This window comes from Myotis myotis, unplaced genomic scaffold (assembly GCF_014108235.1).
Source record: "Myotis myotis isolate mMyoMyo1 unplaced genomic scaffold, mMyoMyo1.p scaffold_m19_p_1, whole genome shotgun sequence".
Taxonomy (NCBI): Eukaryota; Metazoa; Chordata; class Mammalia; order Chiroptera; family Vespertilionidae; genus Myotis; species Myotis myotis.
Genome location: NW_023416313.1, coordinates 172652563 through 172670744, shown reverse-complemented (window position 1 = coordinate 172670744; position 18182 = coordinate 172652563). Strand labels below are relative to the sequence as shown.

Sequence of the window (18182 nt, the reverse complement as noted above, 5' to 3'; positions counted from 1 at the left end):
TACTGCAGTGGTATACACCTATATTCCATTTCCTCTAAACCAGGCCTCAAGTGTTCCTTCTCCCAGTATACGTCTGTGTGAAGCTTCTTATTCTGTGACAAATATGCTGCTACCCCAAATGGGGCTTTAAATCTGCCCTTAATTTACAGGGGTTCAGATTGGAAAATCTTGTGTCATTCCACCCTTCCAACTCTCATTTATCATATACTTCCCACTTGTCCTATACAACCTCCAAATCCATTCTGTTCCAAAACATTTTCAATGAGCCCGACTCCCATACCCTTTTCCCAATTCCTCAGTGAGCCCCAACCTTGCATTTCATTGTCATCACACATGCGAAGCTCTTATTCATTATTAGCTTCATATGGAACTGAAAGCTTCCACTGCCACTCTTGGGGTGTGGTAGATCCCCTTTCCTTTTTCTCTACTTCACTGGTGCTCTTGCCTCACTGCCTTTGGTATCTCCCATTGAATGGCCCATCAGTACCACTGCCCATTTTGGATTCTTGTTATAACCTTGAGTTCTGTAGGTTCAGAAGTTACATTTTCTCCAGAGGATGAGTACATTTAATTCCTATCCGTACCACCTCTGTACTCTCAATTGGTCTTTTCCCCTCTGGTCTTAAATCTGCCCCAGTCATTCTTTCTGTAAAGACTCCCATCCCCCTGAGTTGACTACTCTTTTCCAGAGTAAAGTCTCTTCCTGTACTCATTTTTGATAGTGGTTTTCCTTATTTTTGTTAGTCCCTGTCCTTCCTTTCAGTTGGCCTTCTTTGAAATGTTTGGTCACCACAACCACTCACAAGGATCATTCCTTCCTTTGAGTTGTGTACTGTTCATTGATTCTGCCTTCTATTACATTTGTTTGTGTCTGAATATCTCCTTGAAAGATGGGGCTCTTTGTATTTACCATGTCATCTACAACATTACAAACAGCAATTGATAGTTATTATTTGTTATACTTATAAAAGGCTCTACATAAAATCTCAAAAGAGGATATTCAAAAGTAGTGATGCAATTGGAGCATTTTTGGAATAAGACTCTTTCAAGGTAGATCATCATTAAACATGTAATTTTTAAGTGATTTTTTTTAAGAGGAGCATTATTTGAGTGTGGTAGTTTTATTACACCTTATAGCTTTTAGGTAGCAATAGGAGACTCCTAAAATAATCCAAACAAATTGCTGTATGTTAGTATTTTTCCTCAACGTGATGTATAAGAAGGCTTTTTCTCTACATATAATAAAGTTAGTAGCCATAAGTACTGTATGTTAATATCTCCTTTTCTAGTGGAGTTTGCTGTTTGCTAAGAAGTATGACAGGCTCATGGAGAAGAATCAGAAAAATCCTTATTTTAATCTAAGCTTCACAATTTATCTATTAATTTTCTTTGTGACGTTTGGCAAGTTATTTAATCTGACTCCCAGTTTTATTTTCTTCAAATGAAAGTTACTCTGATTATTAAAGGAAATGTAAAATTTAAAGTGCTTAATAATATGATTTGCATTTAGGAAGCATTCGAGTAATTATAGCTATTTTTTTCTAAGTTGTCAATATTAGCTGTTGTGGATAAAGTCCTTGCCATTGATTTTCACAATTTAGTAGGAGAGATATACTATTTACCTAGCTTAATGTGTTAAACAAATTACCATGAGAGCACAGTGGAGGTAAGAACAAATTCTTTAAAGAAGAGATAAGGGAAGGTGTCCTATAAATGATATTTCACGTAGGCTTTGAAGAGTGATTTAAAAAATTACCAAAGAAAAAGAATGTTGGTAAAATAATATTATTCCTATACAATAAATAAGACAGAGTACTGAATTTTCATAAGATATGCTTGAGTTTCGTGTATATTTTGTATAGATTTATTGGTTCTAACTAATTGTCAGTAGAAGGACAGTTAAGTAACTGTATAGCTGGCTTCCTGTCTACAGTCCCCAGGTGATGCTGATTTTAAATCCATGACTCCACTTTTAGTGATATTGTGTTAAACTAATCCTGTCTTTCTAGTACAGGGAAGCATTCCTTACCATATATAAAAGGGTATATAGTGTTGCTCAGTGGTTGTGCATCAACCCATGAACCAGGAGGTCACAGTTGGATTCTAGGTCAGGGCATATGCCTAAATTTCAGCTCAATCCCCAATAGGGGGCATACAGGAGGCATGAACAATGATTCTCTCACCTACCTCGCTCTGAAATCAATAAAAACATATAAAAGGGTATATAAAAGCAATATTTGGTTACAAAGGTTGTTTAGGGTTTTCTGTTCTATGCTTAGTGGAAGCATTATTTTGACTCATGAGTTTTGCTTTAAATTTTTTTTTAAACCCCTGCTAGTAACTGCAAAGAACTCTCTAAATGTTTGATTTTATAAATGCTAAACAGTGGCATTTAGCTTGTGTATTGTTTACTTGCAAGAAGATCATTTAGACTCTACCCCTCCCTCCCCAACATGAGGATGTTAAGATTAGAAAACAATTTAATGATTATTCTTGATAACTGTTTATATCATAGTAAAAAATTAGCAAAAAATTAAAATTGCTTTTAACTCTTCAACAGATAAGAAAATTAATCTGTGCTTTACTTTTTAAAAAACTTGAATATTTACTTTGTGTAATGATAAGGGTACTGATCATATAAGCAAATACATAGGGAAATTTGTATATTAGAAAATAGGTAAAATGGAGTGTAAGATAAAATATAGAATTACCCAGGATGACAAACATTATTTTATTTATACTATGATGTTTTACTCAAAACTAGAAACTTAATTATAGACTTGAAATATAGCTATAAATTAATGTGAATACTATAGAATAAAACTAATAAAATCTGTTTTGTCTCTCCAGCTTTCACAGTAACCGCCCAAGTAAAAGGTTTTGTATTTTTAAGGAGCATTCAAGAAATCTCAGGTAACTAGTTGATTTTTTAAAATTCTTTCTATTGAAAAACTTTATGACTTAAATTTTTTATATAATATCTTCAATGAGATATAATTCATATATCATGCAATTCACACACTTAAATTGTATAATTAATAGTTTTTTTAATATATTCACCAAGTTGTGCAGTCATCGCCACAGTTAATATTAGTACATTTTTATCACTCCAAACAGTAATTCTATTCTCATTAAGGTTATCCCCATTTCCTTCCAATTCCACCAATTCCTAAGTAACCTCTAATCTTCTGTCTGTTTATATAGATTTGCCTATTCTGGACATTTCATATAAATGGAATGGTACATTATGTGATCTTTTATGATTGGCTTCTTCCATTTAGCATATTTTACATGTTCACTTGTATATATCAGTACGTCATTTTTTATTGCTCAGTAGTATTCCATTGTATGGGTATACCATAGTTTGTTTATCCATTAGGTTATTTTAACTTTGAAGCCATTATTATTATAGATGCTGCTATGAACATTTGTGTAAAAGTTTTTGTCTGGGCATGTCTTTTTCATTTCTCTTTAGTATATATCTGGGATTGGAATTGCTGGGTTATATGGTAACTGTTGAGCCTTTGAGGATCTGCCAGACTGCTTTACAAAGTATCTCAACTATCTTATACTAGAGGCCCGGTGCACAAAAATTTGTGCACTGGGGGGCGGGGGGGCTTCAGCCCGGCCTGTGCCCTCTCGCAGTCTGCAACCCCTCTGGGGATGTCCACCTGCTGGCTTTGGCCCGCTCCCCGGGGGAACGGGCCTAAGTGGGCAGTCAGACATCCCTCTGGCAGACCGGGAGCCCTCAAAGGATGTCCACTTGCCAGCGGGGAGCAGGCCTCAGCTGTACTCGGACATCCTTAACTCTGCTAAGGAGGCAGGAGAGGCTCCCACCACCACTGTGTTGGCAGCCATCAGCCTGGCTTGTGGCTGAGCAGAGTTCCCCCTATGGGAGCACACTGACCACCAAGGGGCAGCTCCTGCATTGAGCATCTGCCTCCTGGTGGTCACTGTGTGTGTCATAGTGACCAGTCATTCCCAGTCATTCTGCTGTTAGGGTCAGTTTGCATATTAACCTTTTATTATATAGGATAGAGGCCTGGTGCACAGGTGGCGGCCAGCTGGTTTGCCCTGAAGGGTGTCCCGGATCAGGGTGGGGGTCCCGCTGGGGTGCCTAAGCAAGCCTGGGTGAGGGGGCTAAGGACCGTTTTCAGGCTGGCCAAGCCCCCCAGCGACCCAAGCTCCTAGCCTCTCCTTTTTTTCTTTTTTCTATTTTTTTCTGGGATTTATTTATCTTTTATAATTGAAACTTTGCAGCTTTGAGCGGAGCCCAGATCCTGGCAACCCAGGCTCCCAGCCCCTCCTTGAGCAGAGGCCACTGTTGGCTGGAAGCAGGTATCTGGGATTTATTTATCTTCTGTAATTGGAACTTTGTAGCCTTGAGCGGAGGCAGGGCCTGCCAGGGCAGGCGGGAAGCTTGGCTTCCTCCATCGCCAGGGGCAACCCAAGCCTCCTGCTCGCTCCAGCTCTGTGGCCGCTGCCATCTTAGTTCGGTTAATTTGCATACTCACTCCTGATTGGCTTGTGGGCGTGGCATGAGTGTAACAGGGGGGCGGTTAATTTGCATGTTTCTATTTTATTATATAGGATTCCCACTAGCAGCATATGAGGGTTCAAGTTTCTCCACATCTTTGCCTACATTTGTTGTTATATCTTTTTTATTATAGCTACCTAGTGGGTGTAAGGTGGTAACTCATTGTGCTTTTTTTTTAAAACCTGATGTTGGGATGTCCAATTTGGAAATCTAAATGTCTACTACTGTCCTTAGACTAGAGATATGAATAGCCTATATTCTTTTGCTAAATTTGTTTTAGTAATAACAAGTGGTGTCAAAATGAAGTAAAAAGAGAACAAAAATTTTAAATTGTATTCTTTCCCCTGTGCTTCACTCCATCTCTCCCTACCTCCTTTTTTGCTTAATTTTTCTCTAGAAATCAATTTCATCTTTCATCATCTGATATACCTTGTACTTTACCTTTTTATTTATTTATTAGATATATATTATTGATTTTTTACAGAGAGAAAGGGAGAGGGATAGAGAGTTAGAAACATCAATGAGAGAGAGAAGCATCAATCAGCTGCCTCCTGCGCACTCCCTAGTGGGGTGTGCCCACAACCAAGGTACATGCTCTTGACTGGAATCGAACCTGGGACCCTTGAGTCCGCAGGCCGACGCTCTATCCCAGGGGTGGGCAAACTTTTTGACTCGAGGGCCACAGTGGGTTCTTAAACTGGACCGGAGGGCCGGAACAAAAGCATGGATGGAGTGTTTGTGTGAACTAATATAAATTCAAAGTAAACATCATTACATAAAAGGGTATGGTCTTTTTTATTTTTAGTTTTATTCATTTCAAACGGGCCGGATTCGGCCCGCGGGCCGTAGTTTGCCCATGGCTGCTCTATCCAGTGAGCCAAACCAGCCAGGGCTGTGCTTTACCTTTTTAATTTTCTGTGTCCTATTACTCGAGTCTCTGTGGTTTGGATTTTTGTCTATGACATGCATTGATTAGTATACTCAGTAAATATTTGTTGAATAAATTAAAGTATAGGTTGAAAATGATTTATGTGGACGCTAGCTCCCATCTACGATGTTGGACCAGTAGCTTACAGGGAAATGAAATTTGATTCAGTTTAAAAAGTATTTTAGTGGTAATTTTAAAGCATTAATTGAGTTCAGTGAAATAGATTAAGTTATATTAGATGTTGCCTTTACTAAAAATTTTTATAAGAGTTAAAAGAAAAACTGTGGTACATATACACAATGGAATACTATGCTGCTATAAAAAAGAAGGAATTCTTACCATTTGCAACAGCATGGATGGAACTGGAGAGCATTATGCTAAGTGAAATAAGCCAGTCAGTGAAAGAAAAATACCACATGATCTCACTCATTCATGGATAATAAAGACCATTATAAACTGATGAACAAAAATAGATACAGAGGCAGAGCAGTATCGAACAGACTGTCAAACTACAGTGGGAAGGCCGGGGAGAGTTGGGGGGCGGGAAGGGGGGTGGTAAGAGATCAACCGAAGGACTTCTATGCATGCATATAAGCATAACCAATGCACATAAGACGCTGGGGGGTAGGGGAGGCCATGGGAATGTCAAGGGGGGGGCGAGAGAAGGAGACATATGTAATACTCTTTGTAATATTTTAAGCAATAAAAAAAAGAAAAGTTTTTCATTTAAAAGATGAAATTTTAGTTTTAGTCTTATCTCACTGTTGTCAAGCTTAATTGTGTGTTCTGTTTTTAAGTGAACTATGTTATTTTAAAAATCTGGGATTTTTCCCCTCTACTTCAATAGTTATCAAGTTGAAAATAAGTCAATTCCTATGAATGGAGTATAGCATACTTATAATTGTATAGAACAGTACTTTTTTATAATCCTTTATTATAATGGAATATTCATTCTTTATCTCTTTATTAGAGGCCCGGTGCACAAAAATTTGTGCACTCAGGGGGGAGGGGGGCTCCCTCAGCCCGGCCTGTGCCCTCTAGCAGTCTGGGACCCCTCGGGAGATAACGACCTGCTGGCTTAGGCCTGCTCCCGGGTGGCAGAGGGCAGGCCCAATCCCTAGGTGCAGCCCCTGGTCGGGCTCAGAGCAGGGCCGATTGGGGGGTTGGGGCACCACCCCGCCACACTCAAGGCAGGGTCGGTGGGGAGGTTGCGGCGTGACCCCCTGTCACGCACAGAGCAGGGCCAATCCGGGGGTTGGGGCACTGCCCCCTGTCACACACAGAGCAGGGCCCATCAAGGGGTTGGGGCTCCGTACTCTGTCATGCACAGAGCAGGGCCCATCAAGGGGTTGGGGAGCTCCCCCCTGTCACTCACAGAGTAGGTCCGATAGGGGAGTTGGGGCACCGTCCCGTCACACACAGAGCAGGGCGGATCAGTGGGTTGGGGCGCCGCCCTCTATCACCCACAGAGCAGGGCCGATCAGGGGGTTGGGGCGACGCCACTGTCACACTCAGGGCAGGGCTGATGGGGAGGTTATGGCTCTACCCCGTCACACACAGAGCAGGGCCCGTGGGGGGGGCGGGGTTGGGGCGCCACCCTCCATCACCCACAGAGCAGGGCCGATCAGGGGGTTGGGGCGCCGCCACTGTCACACTCAGGGCAGGGCCGATGGGGAGGTTATGGCTCTACCCCGTCACACACAGAGCAGGGCCTGGGGGGGGGGGGGCGTTGGGGTGCCGCACCCTGTCACACATAGAGCAGGGCCGATCAGGGTGTTTGGGCGCTGCCCCCTGTCATGCTGATCTCGGTGCTGGGAGGCCTCGCGGCTCCGCTGATCCCGGTGCTGGGAGGCATATTACCCTTTTACTATATAGGGTAGAGGCCTGGTGCATGGGTGGGGCCAGCTGGTTTGCCCTGAAGGGTGTCCTGGATCAGGGTGGGGGTCCCTACTGGGGTGCCTGGCCAGCCTGGGTGAGGGGATGATGGCTGTTTGCAGCTGGTCACACACCCTTCAGGGTGGGGGTCCCCACTGGGGTGCCTGGCCAGTCTGGGTGAGGGGCTGAGGGCTGTTTTCAGGCTGGGGGTGACTGAACTCCCAAACGCTCCTTTTTTCCCTTTTTTTTTTTTTTTTTTTTTTTTATTCTGGGCCAGCTTTAGCTTGAGGCTTGGCTCCAGCTCTTAGGCCCTTGCTCCTGAAAGTAGGTTTCTGGCCTTTGCATACAATGCTGCGAATCTGCTGGCTGAAGTCAGGCGGTATTTGTTACAATGTTTCTTAAACTGCCGGCTCAGAGGCCTGCAGTCGCAGGCGGGGAACGTTGGTTTCCTCCGTCACTGAGGCAAGCAAGCCTCATGTTAGTTTCAAGCTGCCTGGCTGCCCGCCGCCATCTTGGCTGACAGTTAATTTGCATATCTCGCTGATTAGCCAATGAAAAGGGTAGCGGTTGTACGCCAATTACCATGTTTCTCTTTTATTAGTGTAGATTATGTATCTATCATGTACATAATATGATGAAGTCTTACAACCAGTCTTCAGGGAATATACAGTTTATTGGATGGGAGATATAGGTGAACATAAATAACTAATAATGCTAGGAAGATTTATTTTTAAATATATTTTATTGATTTTTTACAGAGAGAAAGGGAGAGGGATAGAGAGTTAGAAACATCAATGAGAGAGAAACATCGATCAGCTGCCTCCTACACACCTCCTACTGGGGATGTGCCTGCAACCAAGGTACATGCCCTTGACTGGAATCAAACCTGGGACCTTTCAGTCCGCAGGCCAATCCTTTATCCACTGAGCCAAACCGGTTAGGGCCGCAAGGAAGATTTTAATAAGTGCAGTGAAGACTATTTTTTTCAAAGGGGAGAGGTTATTTTAATAATCTGGATAGGTGTTAATTATACTTTGCTTTAAAGGATGAATATTGTTTATACTGATAGAAGAGACACAGCGGCATTGAAGTTGGAAGAAATAGCATTAATAAAAGTACAAAAATGAAAAAGTAGAAGGCTTATAGACAGAATACCTAGTAGCAAATGAACGGAGCATGAAGTTAATATAGTAAGGTTGAAGTCTGGGGCAATGGTTTTGAGCTTAGAGCCAGTGAAAGCATTGAAAATAAGGCTGAGGAGTTTGGGCTTAATTTGGAGGGCACTCAAGAACCTTAGATGTTTTACATAATATCAAGTAAGACCTTAAGGAACGTTGAATTGAAAATACCCTTCTCACCTTCAACAGTAGGGTGAGTTCTAGATGCATGAATTCTATAGATTAGAACTATTTGATAGTTTTGAATGATTTAGTAAGGACTTGAGTGAAATGTTGAGTGGTATTGCATCTCTTTAAGAATATGGACTCTGGAATCCAAGTGCTCAATTTAAAACCTGATCCTGACCATAACCATCTCTATGTCCTTGGTAGAATACTAAGTTAACTGTCCTCTATAAAAAGATAATTAATAGTTTTTTTGGGTGGGTGTAAGATTTAGATGAGATGCTATGTCTAAATTTGTTAGGCTGGCATAGAATAAGTACTCAATAAATTGTTAATATTATAAAATGCTTGGCATATTGACCATTTTAAGGGAGGAGATATAGAGATAATTATAGTTTGAGCTTTATTGTTAGAGGAAAGGGCATAATGAGACAGTCAGAAGGAGTTGATTTGGGGAGGAAATACATGATTTTAGTTTTATGGACAGTTTTGTTATGCTAGTGTGACATATAGGTGTAAATACACAGTAGACCAAGCATGTCAAACTCGTGGCCCACGGCCACATGTGGCCCACACGAATATTTTTGCAGCCTAGCCAGTATAACGGTATGTAAGAATAAAAGTTTTGTAACTTAATTTTTACAATATCCTGTTATACATAATTATAATAACGAACTACAACGTTCGCTAATGACTGAATACTATAATCACATTGCAATCATTTCCCTTACGCGCAGGCGCACCATTTCTCTCCACTAACACTAGTAGCTATTATTTTAGCAGCCAATGGCCACATCATTAGTCTTGGACTGACTTGTTTGGTGTGCGCAACAGGAAATATTTCACTTTCGGAGAACAAGAAAAATAGGTTTATTTGCGTTACCCTTATTAATTTGTGCAGTTATTCAGTGTCTGGTAAGTTAATGTTTAAGAAAAAATATTAATTTTTATTAAGATGTTCTATTATTTTATGTTAACGATTACTCATTTATTTCAGCCCGTTGTCAGCATGTGTCTCTATTGAAATAAACCTATGTTTCTATGAAATTGAAGCTTTTGTTTTTTTTGCGGCCCACATAAACCTTGTTTATTTGGCCCGTGTTAGCCTTTGAGTTTGACATGCTTGCAGTAGAGCTTCATGGGAGAAGTCAGTCTATGGTATTTTACTTGTTTGTATTTGTATATTGGTAAAATGCTCAAATATTTAAAGTTTGTGGTGAATTTCCAAAGTATATTTTAGATTTTGTAAAATTGACAGTAACAATGATAGCATTACATGATCTTTTTTTTAACCTAAGCAAAAATAATATATTAGCAGGATTCTAAAGAATCTCATAGGCCCCTAAGAGGAGGAAGTACAGCTAGAACAAAAAAGGGAACCAGAAAGCCATCACTTACTGACATGACTTCTCTCTAGTCTAACCCACTGAGGCAGGATGATCTTGTCTTTATTAATTTCTCTAGAGTTGGTTTCCATTCTCCTTTCTTTGTGCAGCCCAGTCCTGTCTATTGATGACCCAATAGTAATCTGAGCCTCCTACATTTTCCCAGATCAAGGAATTTTATTATAAATTTGTAATTACAAATTCTTGTTTAGAGAAGGCTTGATTTAGGCATTCCACCCTGGTCCAATTAACTATATCCTGTAGAATAGGCATTTAGCTACTTTTTACCATTGAGACCACTTTTAGTGTCTGCGAGGGCAGTTTGTTAATAGAAAAGAACACACATCAACATATCTACATATATAAAAGGCTAATATGCTAAGTGTCCCTCCCACCATCTGACTAGTTGCTATGATGTGCACTGACCACGAGGGGGCAGACACTTAACATGAGCTGCTGAGCTGCAGTGATTTGGCAGTGGCGGTTCTTGGGTGATGCACCCCAAAACCAGAGAAGAGGGAGCCTGATTCCTCCCAGGGCTGCGCAATTCCACCTTCAGCCGTGGGTTACGTTGGTTCTGCGGCACTGTCGGCCCCAAATCTGGTTTACTGCCCACTTTTGTTTGAGTTCCACACCCTATACAACAGCAACTTTGCAGAGTGCTCTCTCACACTCCAGGACCCCTCGGGATGTCAGAGAGCCGGGTTAGGCGCAATCCCTACAGGCCAGGCCAAGGGACCCCACCTGCTGGAAGGACCCTGCTCACTCCAAAGATGCCAGGGAGGGACTGAGGGATGTTGGTTCCAGGGTGTGTCTCGCCTGTCTTGCCCAGTCCCACCCCACCAGCCACCTTCTAATTAATTTCCTTTCAATATGCACAAATCTGTTCGCCAGGCCACTAGTGTGTGTCTGTGTGTATATGTGTATATATATATATATTTAGTCACTAAAGTTATTTAAATCTTAACTTCCCTTAAGCTTTTAAGTTTAACGTAAAAATATTGCATTTAGAAATCAAGTACATTTTAATAATCACTTTCTAGAGGGCCTTTAATGTTTGGTAAGATTCATTTAAGTTGAACAGACTAAGTTTTTTAAACAGTCCCATTTGCAACTCCAGTTCTTTTAATCAACTTAACATCATTTATACATTTAATATATTTTCTTTTCTTTTAAACAGCACTTTAAATGCTTGATTAAACAAGCTCCCAAGTTCTTAACTCTTAAAATATAATAAATTAAACATATAGTGAACTTTTAAGTTTTCTGAAACCTTCACATACTTTTGCAGGCTTAATAATATTTAAAAATACCTTTCAACTAAAAATCAAAAGTTTAAACACATTTTTAGGAGAATCTTAAGGCCACTATGACACACTGTAATATACCAACTATGTTTAAATATTTAAATACTACATAGTTTATTCTAATGAGTCTAAAAACTGTTCCTTAATGCAACAGAAAGTATTGATGACCATGGAAATTGTTTCCTAGGCTTTTTGAAAATTTATAATCATTACATATTTCATTTAAGAACTACAGCACTTGGTGTTTGGTAAGGAAACGAGTAGTTCAGGCCCCAGCAAGTGGGCCAGTTCACAGTGCAAGGATGATTGGGAACTCAGGCTTTAAACTTCAGTCGTGAAATAACTAATTCACTTTAATTAACGAATTCAATGTTAAGTGAGAATAATATATGTTGTGATTAAGAATAAAAATAATATATAGAAAAACCTTTAACACATAGTATGCAATCAGTGACAGCTACTACATGATGTATATATTTAAAACCTTAACATTTCTCTTCTAATTTTTTTCTCACCTAAATAAAACACTAGATTATAGATTTGTTAGGGCACAGACTGTATTTTTTTTCACTTATACTCACAATACAGTACAGTAGTAGTACAGTATGTGTAAAGACAGCCTTAGTAAATATAGTTTGAATGAATGATTACTATACCCTTGCATTGCAGATGATGGAGGTACAGGTGGATTGTGACTTGTTGCAGTGACACAAGTTGTTGGTGGAACCAATACTGGGCTTTAGGTCTCTTAACTCCTAGCTTTTAGCAACTGGTCTGAGAAGTAAAAGTTTATAAAAAGAATACTTTCTGTAAATAAATGATAGCATGATTTGGATATGGCTATGCCATTTTTCTAGAGAATTATTTTTGTTATACCAAGTTTATATAACAAAAATAAGATCAACAGTTTGACACAACAAGGCAATTATGAAAAAACTAGTGGCTCGGTGCACAAAATTCTGCACATTAAAAGGGAATTAATTAGAGGAAATATTTTAATATTGCCATTTGCCCTTTCTCTATAAAAGAAGTGTTAGAGATGAAAGAAAATTAGTAAAATGTATATGAAAATCTCCCTCCTGTCAGAGTCTGGGGCACACTGAGGGACCTAGAGTGAAGTCCCCGCCCACCACCCACACGCGCTTCGAAAACACAGGAGACCCAGATCTGGCCGACCCCACCCCCATTGGGTGAGACCCAGACCCAGCCGGCCCCACCTCCGTCAAGCCCCTCTGGCGGGGACACAGCCTCAGGTCCCTGGGCCCAGCACTGGGTTAGGGGGAGCGGCCTGAGGTCTCCCAGCCCATCGCCTGGGCAGGGGTGAGACCTGAGGTCTCCGGTCCAGTGCCTGGGGGGAGGTACGGCCTGAGTTCTCCTGGCCCAGCACCTGGGCGGAAACACAGCCTGAGGTCTCCTGGTCCAGCGCCTGGGCGGGGATGCGGCCTGAGGTCTCCTGGCCCAGCACCTGAGTGGGGGGCGGCCTAAGGTCTCCCAGCCCAGCGCTTGGGCGGGGGGCGTGGCCTGAGGTCCCTCGCCCCGGACAGGCGCCATGCAGGTCCCTGCTGTTTGGTTGTGATGTTACAGCGTCCCAGCTAATTTGCATATTTCTCTATTATTAGTTTAAATCAGGGGCCCTCAAACTTTTTAAATGGGGCCAGTTCACTGTCCCTCAGACCGTTGGAGGGCCGGACTATAGTTTAAAAAGAAACTATGAACAAATGCCTATGCACACTGCACATATCTTATTTTGAAGTAAAAAAACAAAACGGGAACAAATACAATATTTGTATTTGCATGTGGTCTGCGGGCCGTAGTTTGAGGACCCCTGGTTTAGATAATCACTGAACTTATTTATGGATTTTCATAAAAGATAAAACAACTTTTATACTGTTTGCTTTTTTTTTTTTTTTTTTTTTTTTTAGGGGCATTACTCTGGTGTGCCTTGATTGTGATTTCCTAGCTGATGTTTCTGGCTTTGATAATATGGCTGCACACTTGAGTCAGCAGGAAACTCATACTTGTCAAGTTGTAGTAGAGAAAGGTAAGTATATATACAATTGTGTTACTTTGGATTTTCGATATTTTTTTTACTATTTTTGGTCAGCCACAATATAGATTCTTAATAAAATCATTGCTCTCGCTCATCATATTTCATCAGTTTTAAATAGAAAACTTTTTTTCTAATTTCAGTTTCTGCTCGGATTCCAACTTCTGAACATCTTTCTGAGTAAGTTTAATTTTTATTCATTGTATTTTGCTTTGATGGATTTTAGCACTATTGCATTTTTAAATGTGTCATTAATAGAAATGAAAAATATTAAAGTATTTTGTGTTTTTTTTGTTCTTTTTAAAGCTGCTTGTTGAAATAGGTTCCTGCTCTATGGAGCTCGTGACCTGGTGCGAGACAAGTTGGAATTTCCTAAGTTCAAAGTTCTGAGATGTTTTCTTACACAAAGGCAGTTAAGCAGCCAAGTTCATGACACTAGTTCTCATTATTCAGCTTTTTTCAGCTTCAAATGAGACTAGGTTCTTTATTCCACCTTATTTTTGTGTCAGGTTGACATATCTTAACATATGTTGTTTTCTCCAGTTGGCTCTTTCCAAAATAACTTTTGTTGCTATAGTCATTTCTTACTTTGCTTAAAATAATTTGTGTTTTTCTCTGTTGTACTTGCCTTCAGAATAATACATTTCAAATGATATGGCTGTTTGTCTTTTTGTCTATTTTGTCTGCTTTCTTAATTTCTTATAGACCTTAAGTGTTTAGGCCCGATGATTGTCTTTTTCCTCTTTCGTTGTCTGTCATTGTGCTATTTTTCTTATTTTTCAGATGCAGAAGCAGCCCAGAGATTTCAAAAAATGTCCAGGGTACACCTGGACAGTGTCCCCCTTCGATGGACACAACTGGTGCCTATTCTCTCTTTCCAAGGAATGTGAATAATTTTACAGTGGGACCTGCTCTAGGTTGTGGTCTCAAGAAATCAGGTCTTGGGGAGACTTCCTTACTTCAAGACTGGCCTCCCATAAGGTTGATGCTAATTTACCCAGAGATGGCCTCACAGCCCACCAAATTGAGCACAAATTTCCACTGGGTTCTTTGGCTCTTGATCTTAAGCTGGTGGGTCACTTCTGGCCAAGAAAAGCCCACCAAATCAATACTTCAGTCCAAGTTGAAGTTTAGTCATTTTGACTGCTGCCCTTTAATCTTCCTCTTGCATGAATGCAGTCCAAGGAGTATAAAAGCTTTTGTTGTTAGGAAGCCATAGTTATTTTCATGTCCTTGGAACAACAGGTCTCTACAATTATGTTCCAAAATTACAGTTATTTTTATTGTCATTTAAAATATATTACCCAGTTCTAGCTCTATAGTTTTCAACAATACTAATTCTCAGCCTTTTTATTTTGAATAAGTTAATTTTAATAGTTTGTTTTATGTTTTCCAAATTTACTGATATTATGTTTATTTTTATACTCTACTGTTCTTTAAAACTGTTTAGTGTTTGCTCTGTTTTGCCAAAACTTCCAAGAGATTCCCTATAATTCTCTACAGATTCTTTATGGCTGCCTTACTTAGAGCTTTTTAATTTGGCTGTTATATATACCCTTAGATGTTATTATATCCTCTCTTATTTTGGGATTATTATTAATATTATCTTAATAAGTATGGGTTCTAAGCTGTAAAGAATTAACAAAACCTTTTGTAGATAGTAAAACAAGTTTTAAAGTTATATATTTGTCTGGCTAACACATAGTATCTAATTAACCATTAATGAAGTTTTTTGGGGTAAAAGTAACATTAAAAAATATAGGGGTGCCCCAGCCAGTTAGCTCAGTTAGTTGGAGTGTCTTCCTGTACACCAAAAAAGGCTGTGGGTTTGACTCTCAGTCAGAGCACATACCTAGGTTGTGGGTTCGATCCCCAGTTTTTTTGTGAGACAAGTCAATGTTTCCCTTTCACATAGGTATCTCCACCCCTTCCCCCGCCCCCCATCACGCTCTCTCCCCACTCCCTCTCTTTTTCCCTCCTTCTCTTCCTTTCTCTCTAAAATCAATAAACATATCCTCAGGTAAGGATGTAAAAAAATAGAAAAAATATATGGGGGATAACAATGCACTTGTTTTTTTCATGTATATATTTTTTCACATATACATGTATATTAAAAAATTGACATTTGTTTATTTTAAAGACAAGCAAGTCACCTTTTGTGATCTTAGTTGCCAAAGGATAGGCAGACTCTAAAAGTATGACTCAGTTGTGGTTTTTTACTCTAAAATGAGAACTATTTTACTTTGAAACAGATTAAAGCTAGTTTCAATGATTATTTACAGTGTAATGTGTTCCTTGCAATTAATAATCAAAAAATTTAATCCATTAGTTTTAAACTTCCAAATTAATTTCTATATTAATGATTGTCCAAAAGCTCTGAAAGTGGTTTATAGATGGACTTGGTGATATACTAGTTTTTATTTCCTTATCTGTCTCTAGGAAAGTTTTATCATTCACCTTTCTATGTAATTAAAAATAACACTTCATAATTTTGCCCAGAAACAACATCTTTCCATTGTTAACATAAATTCCTTTTTCATTTACAGATATTTGTTCTGCATTGGTTATAGTTTAAAAATAGGATAAAATACATTCTTGATATAACAGTAAAGGAGCACTGCTTTTTGTTCTTCCATTGGACTTTATTTTCTTGTTTAAACTCTTCAAGTTCTGTCATCTATAAATTTTTTAAAAAGAGGTTTAAATAAAACACTTAAGGTGCTAAGTACCAAATTTGCTTATCTTAGACAGTTGAATTTAATTTGGTGCTAACTAGTTTTAGCTTGAGTCTGATCAAGTTATTCTAAATAGTTTATTCACCTGATCAGAAATTACCATTCCATGCATGTGTGCTTTTGATTACCACTGAATAAAAATTGAGATTGGGACATTTTGAATCTATCAGCACTCTTAGAAAAAGTGGCTCCTAAACTACAGAGATATGGATTCTTGCCCTATTTTGTCACATTTTGGTAAACACCTCATCTCTTTTGGACCTCATTTACTTATTCCGTGAATATTTCTTGAGCATCTACTTTATGCCTGGCCCTGTTATAGGTGCTAAAGAAATGGACTGAAATCTCTGCCTCGTGAAGCTTATGATTTAATGGTGAAAGATAATAAAAATTAAAAGATATACTATATTAAATGGTGGTCAATACTATGGAGAAAACTGAAATTAGGGAAGGGGGGATAAGGAGTAAGTGGCAGTTTGTAGACTGCCATTTAAAATTCGATGGTCAGGGAAGGCCTCACTGAGAGACGATATTTAGGTAGAGACCTGGAAGAACTGCAAAGAGCCTGTTTTGGCTGCCGTTGATTGAACAAGAGGGAGGCTAGTAGGAGATGGGGCCTGCAAAATAGTGTGGGCCATGTTGTATAGGACCTTACCAACCATTGTAAGGCATTTGATTTTAACTCTGAGATAAGCCATCAGAGGATTTTGAGTAGAGCAGTGTTTTATACCTCAGTAAAACTCAAAATCAACAATAAAACCTTAAATACTGAAGAGTGCTATATTACTTTAGCTGCTGTCTTGAGAATTAACTATAGAAGACCAACAGCAGAATCAGAGAGATTAGTTAGGGGGCTGTTGTAATAATCTAGGAAGGAGATGGTGGGATCCTAAGCTAAGCTGCCTGCAATGTAGGCCATCCGCGGTTTGATTTTGGATATATTTTGAATTTGTTGATTTGGATGTGAAGTATGAGAGAAAGTGTTGAGAATTATTCCACACTTCCTGGTCTGAGCAACTGGAAAGATGGCATTGATATTATATAAAGTAGAAAAGGCTTGGAGAAATAGACTCAGGAGGGAAGTTCCATGAGGATTGATCTGCTACATGTTTTAGTTTGAGATAACTATAGAAATCAAGTGGAAATGCCATTAACCTGTATAAGTTTAGAGTGTTCTAGGTGGTAATTATCATTTAGCATTTTAAAGTGTCATGGGAATGAATACAAGGAGAACTGAAATATGAGTAAGATCAGTGTATTGAATCACTGTCAATATCCTGGTTATGATATTGTACTATAATTTTGTAGGATGTCATCATTGAGGAAAAGTGCACAAAGGGTACATGGAATCTCTGTATTATTATTATAACTGCATATGCATATACAATTGTCCCAAAATAAAATAAATTCAATTTAAAAGGCCATGGGACTATATGAGGTCACCAAGGGATACAGTAGAGATAGAGAGAGGGCAAGGTCCACAGACTGAGCCAGGGGCCATCATATCCGAAACAACTGAATAGATGACCGAACAGGCTGAGTGGGGTGATAAGGTCAGGGGGGGTTAGTGAGGGACAACCAAACGACTGAACAGCAGGCTGTGTGGGGTGACCAGGACAGCAGAGGTGCAGTTTGGGGTGACATGCTGGTGGGGGCGGGCAGTTGGGGGTGACAAGGCTGGCAGGGGTGCCAGTTAGGGGCGATCAGTCAGGCAGGTGAGCAGTGAGGAGCTAGCGGTCCAGGATTGTGAGAGGGATGTCTGACTGCCGGTTTAGGCCCTATCCTAGGGTGCAGGCGGGGCTGCGGGACCCCCCCCCCCCCCCGCAATCCCCATGCACGAATTTCGTGCACTGGGCCTCTAGTTGTATATAGTAAAAGCCTAGGTGGCATCGCACGGCATTACAAGATGGCCACCCTCACATTGTCACAGATGGCCACCACAAGTTGGTCACCACACGATGGCAGGCAGGGAAGAGCAGTTGGGGGTGAATGGGCCAGCCTGGGAGGGCAGTTGGGGGGCGATCA

At 40.0% G+C, this 18182-nt stretch overlaps 1 protein-coding gene across 14 annotated transcripts in view; it reads left to right on the top strand.

Annotated features, from left to right (window-relative positions):
- ZNF280D (zinc finger protein 280D) overlaps nucleotides 1-18182 on the top strand; it is a 117438-nt gene that overhangs the window by 81532 nt on the left and 17724 nt on the right. For 10 of the 14 annotated variants that reach the window (XM_036302457.1, XM_036302420.1, XM_036302384.1 and 7 more), the window contains 4 exons: nucleotides 2851-2913; nucleotides 4261-4338; nucleotides 13298-13416; nucleotides 13566-13602. In XM_036302457.1, the coding sequence (XP_036158350.1) occupies nucleotides 2851-2913; nucleotides 4261-4338; nucleotides 13298-13416; nucleotides 13566-13602 (297 nt within the window). Of the gene's footprint in view, nucleotides 1-2850; nucleotides 2914-4260; nucleotides 4339-13297; nucleotides 13417-13565; nucleotides 13603-14205; nucleotides 15246-18182 lie in introns of those variants that run through there. The other 4 variants (XM_036302448.1, XM_036302466.1, XM_036302434.1 and 1 more) reach the window with 2 other exon arrangements.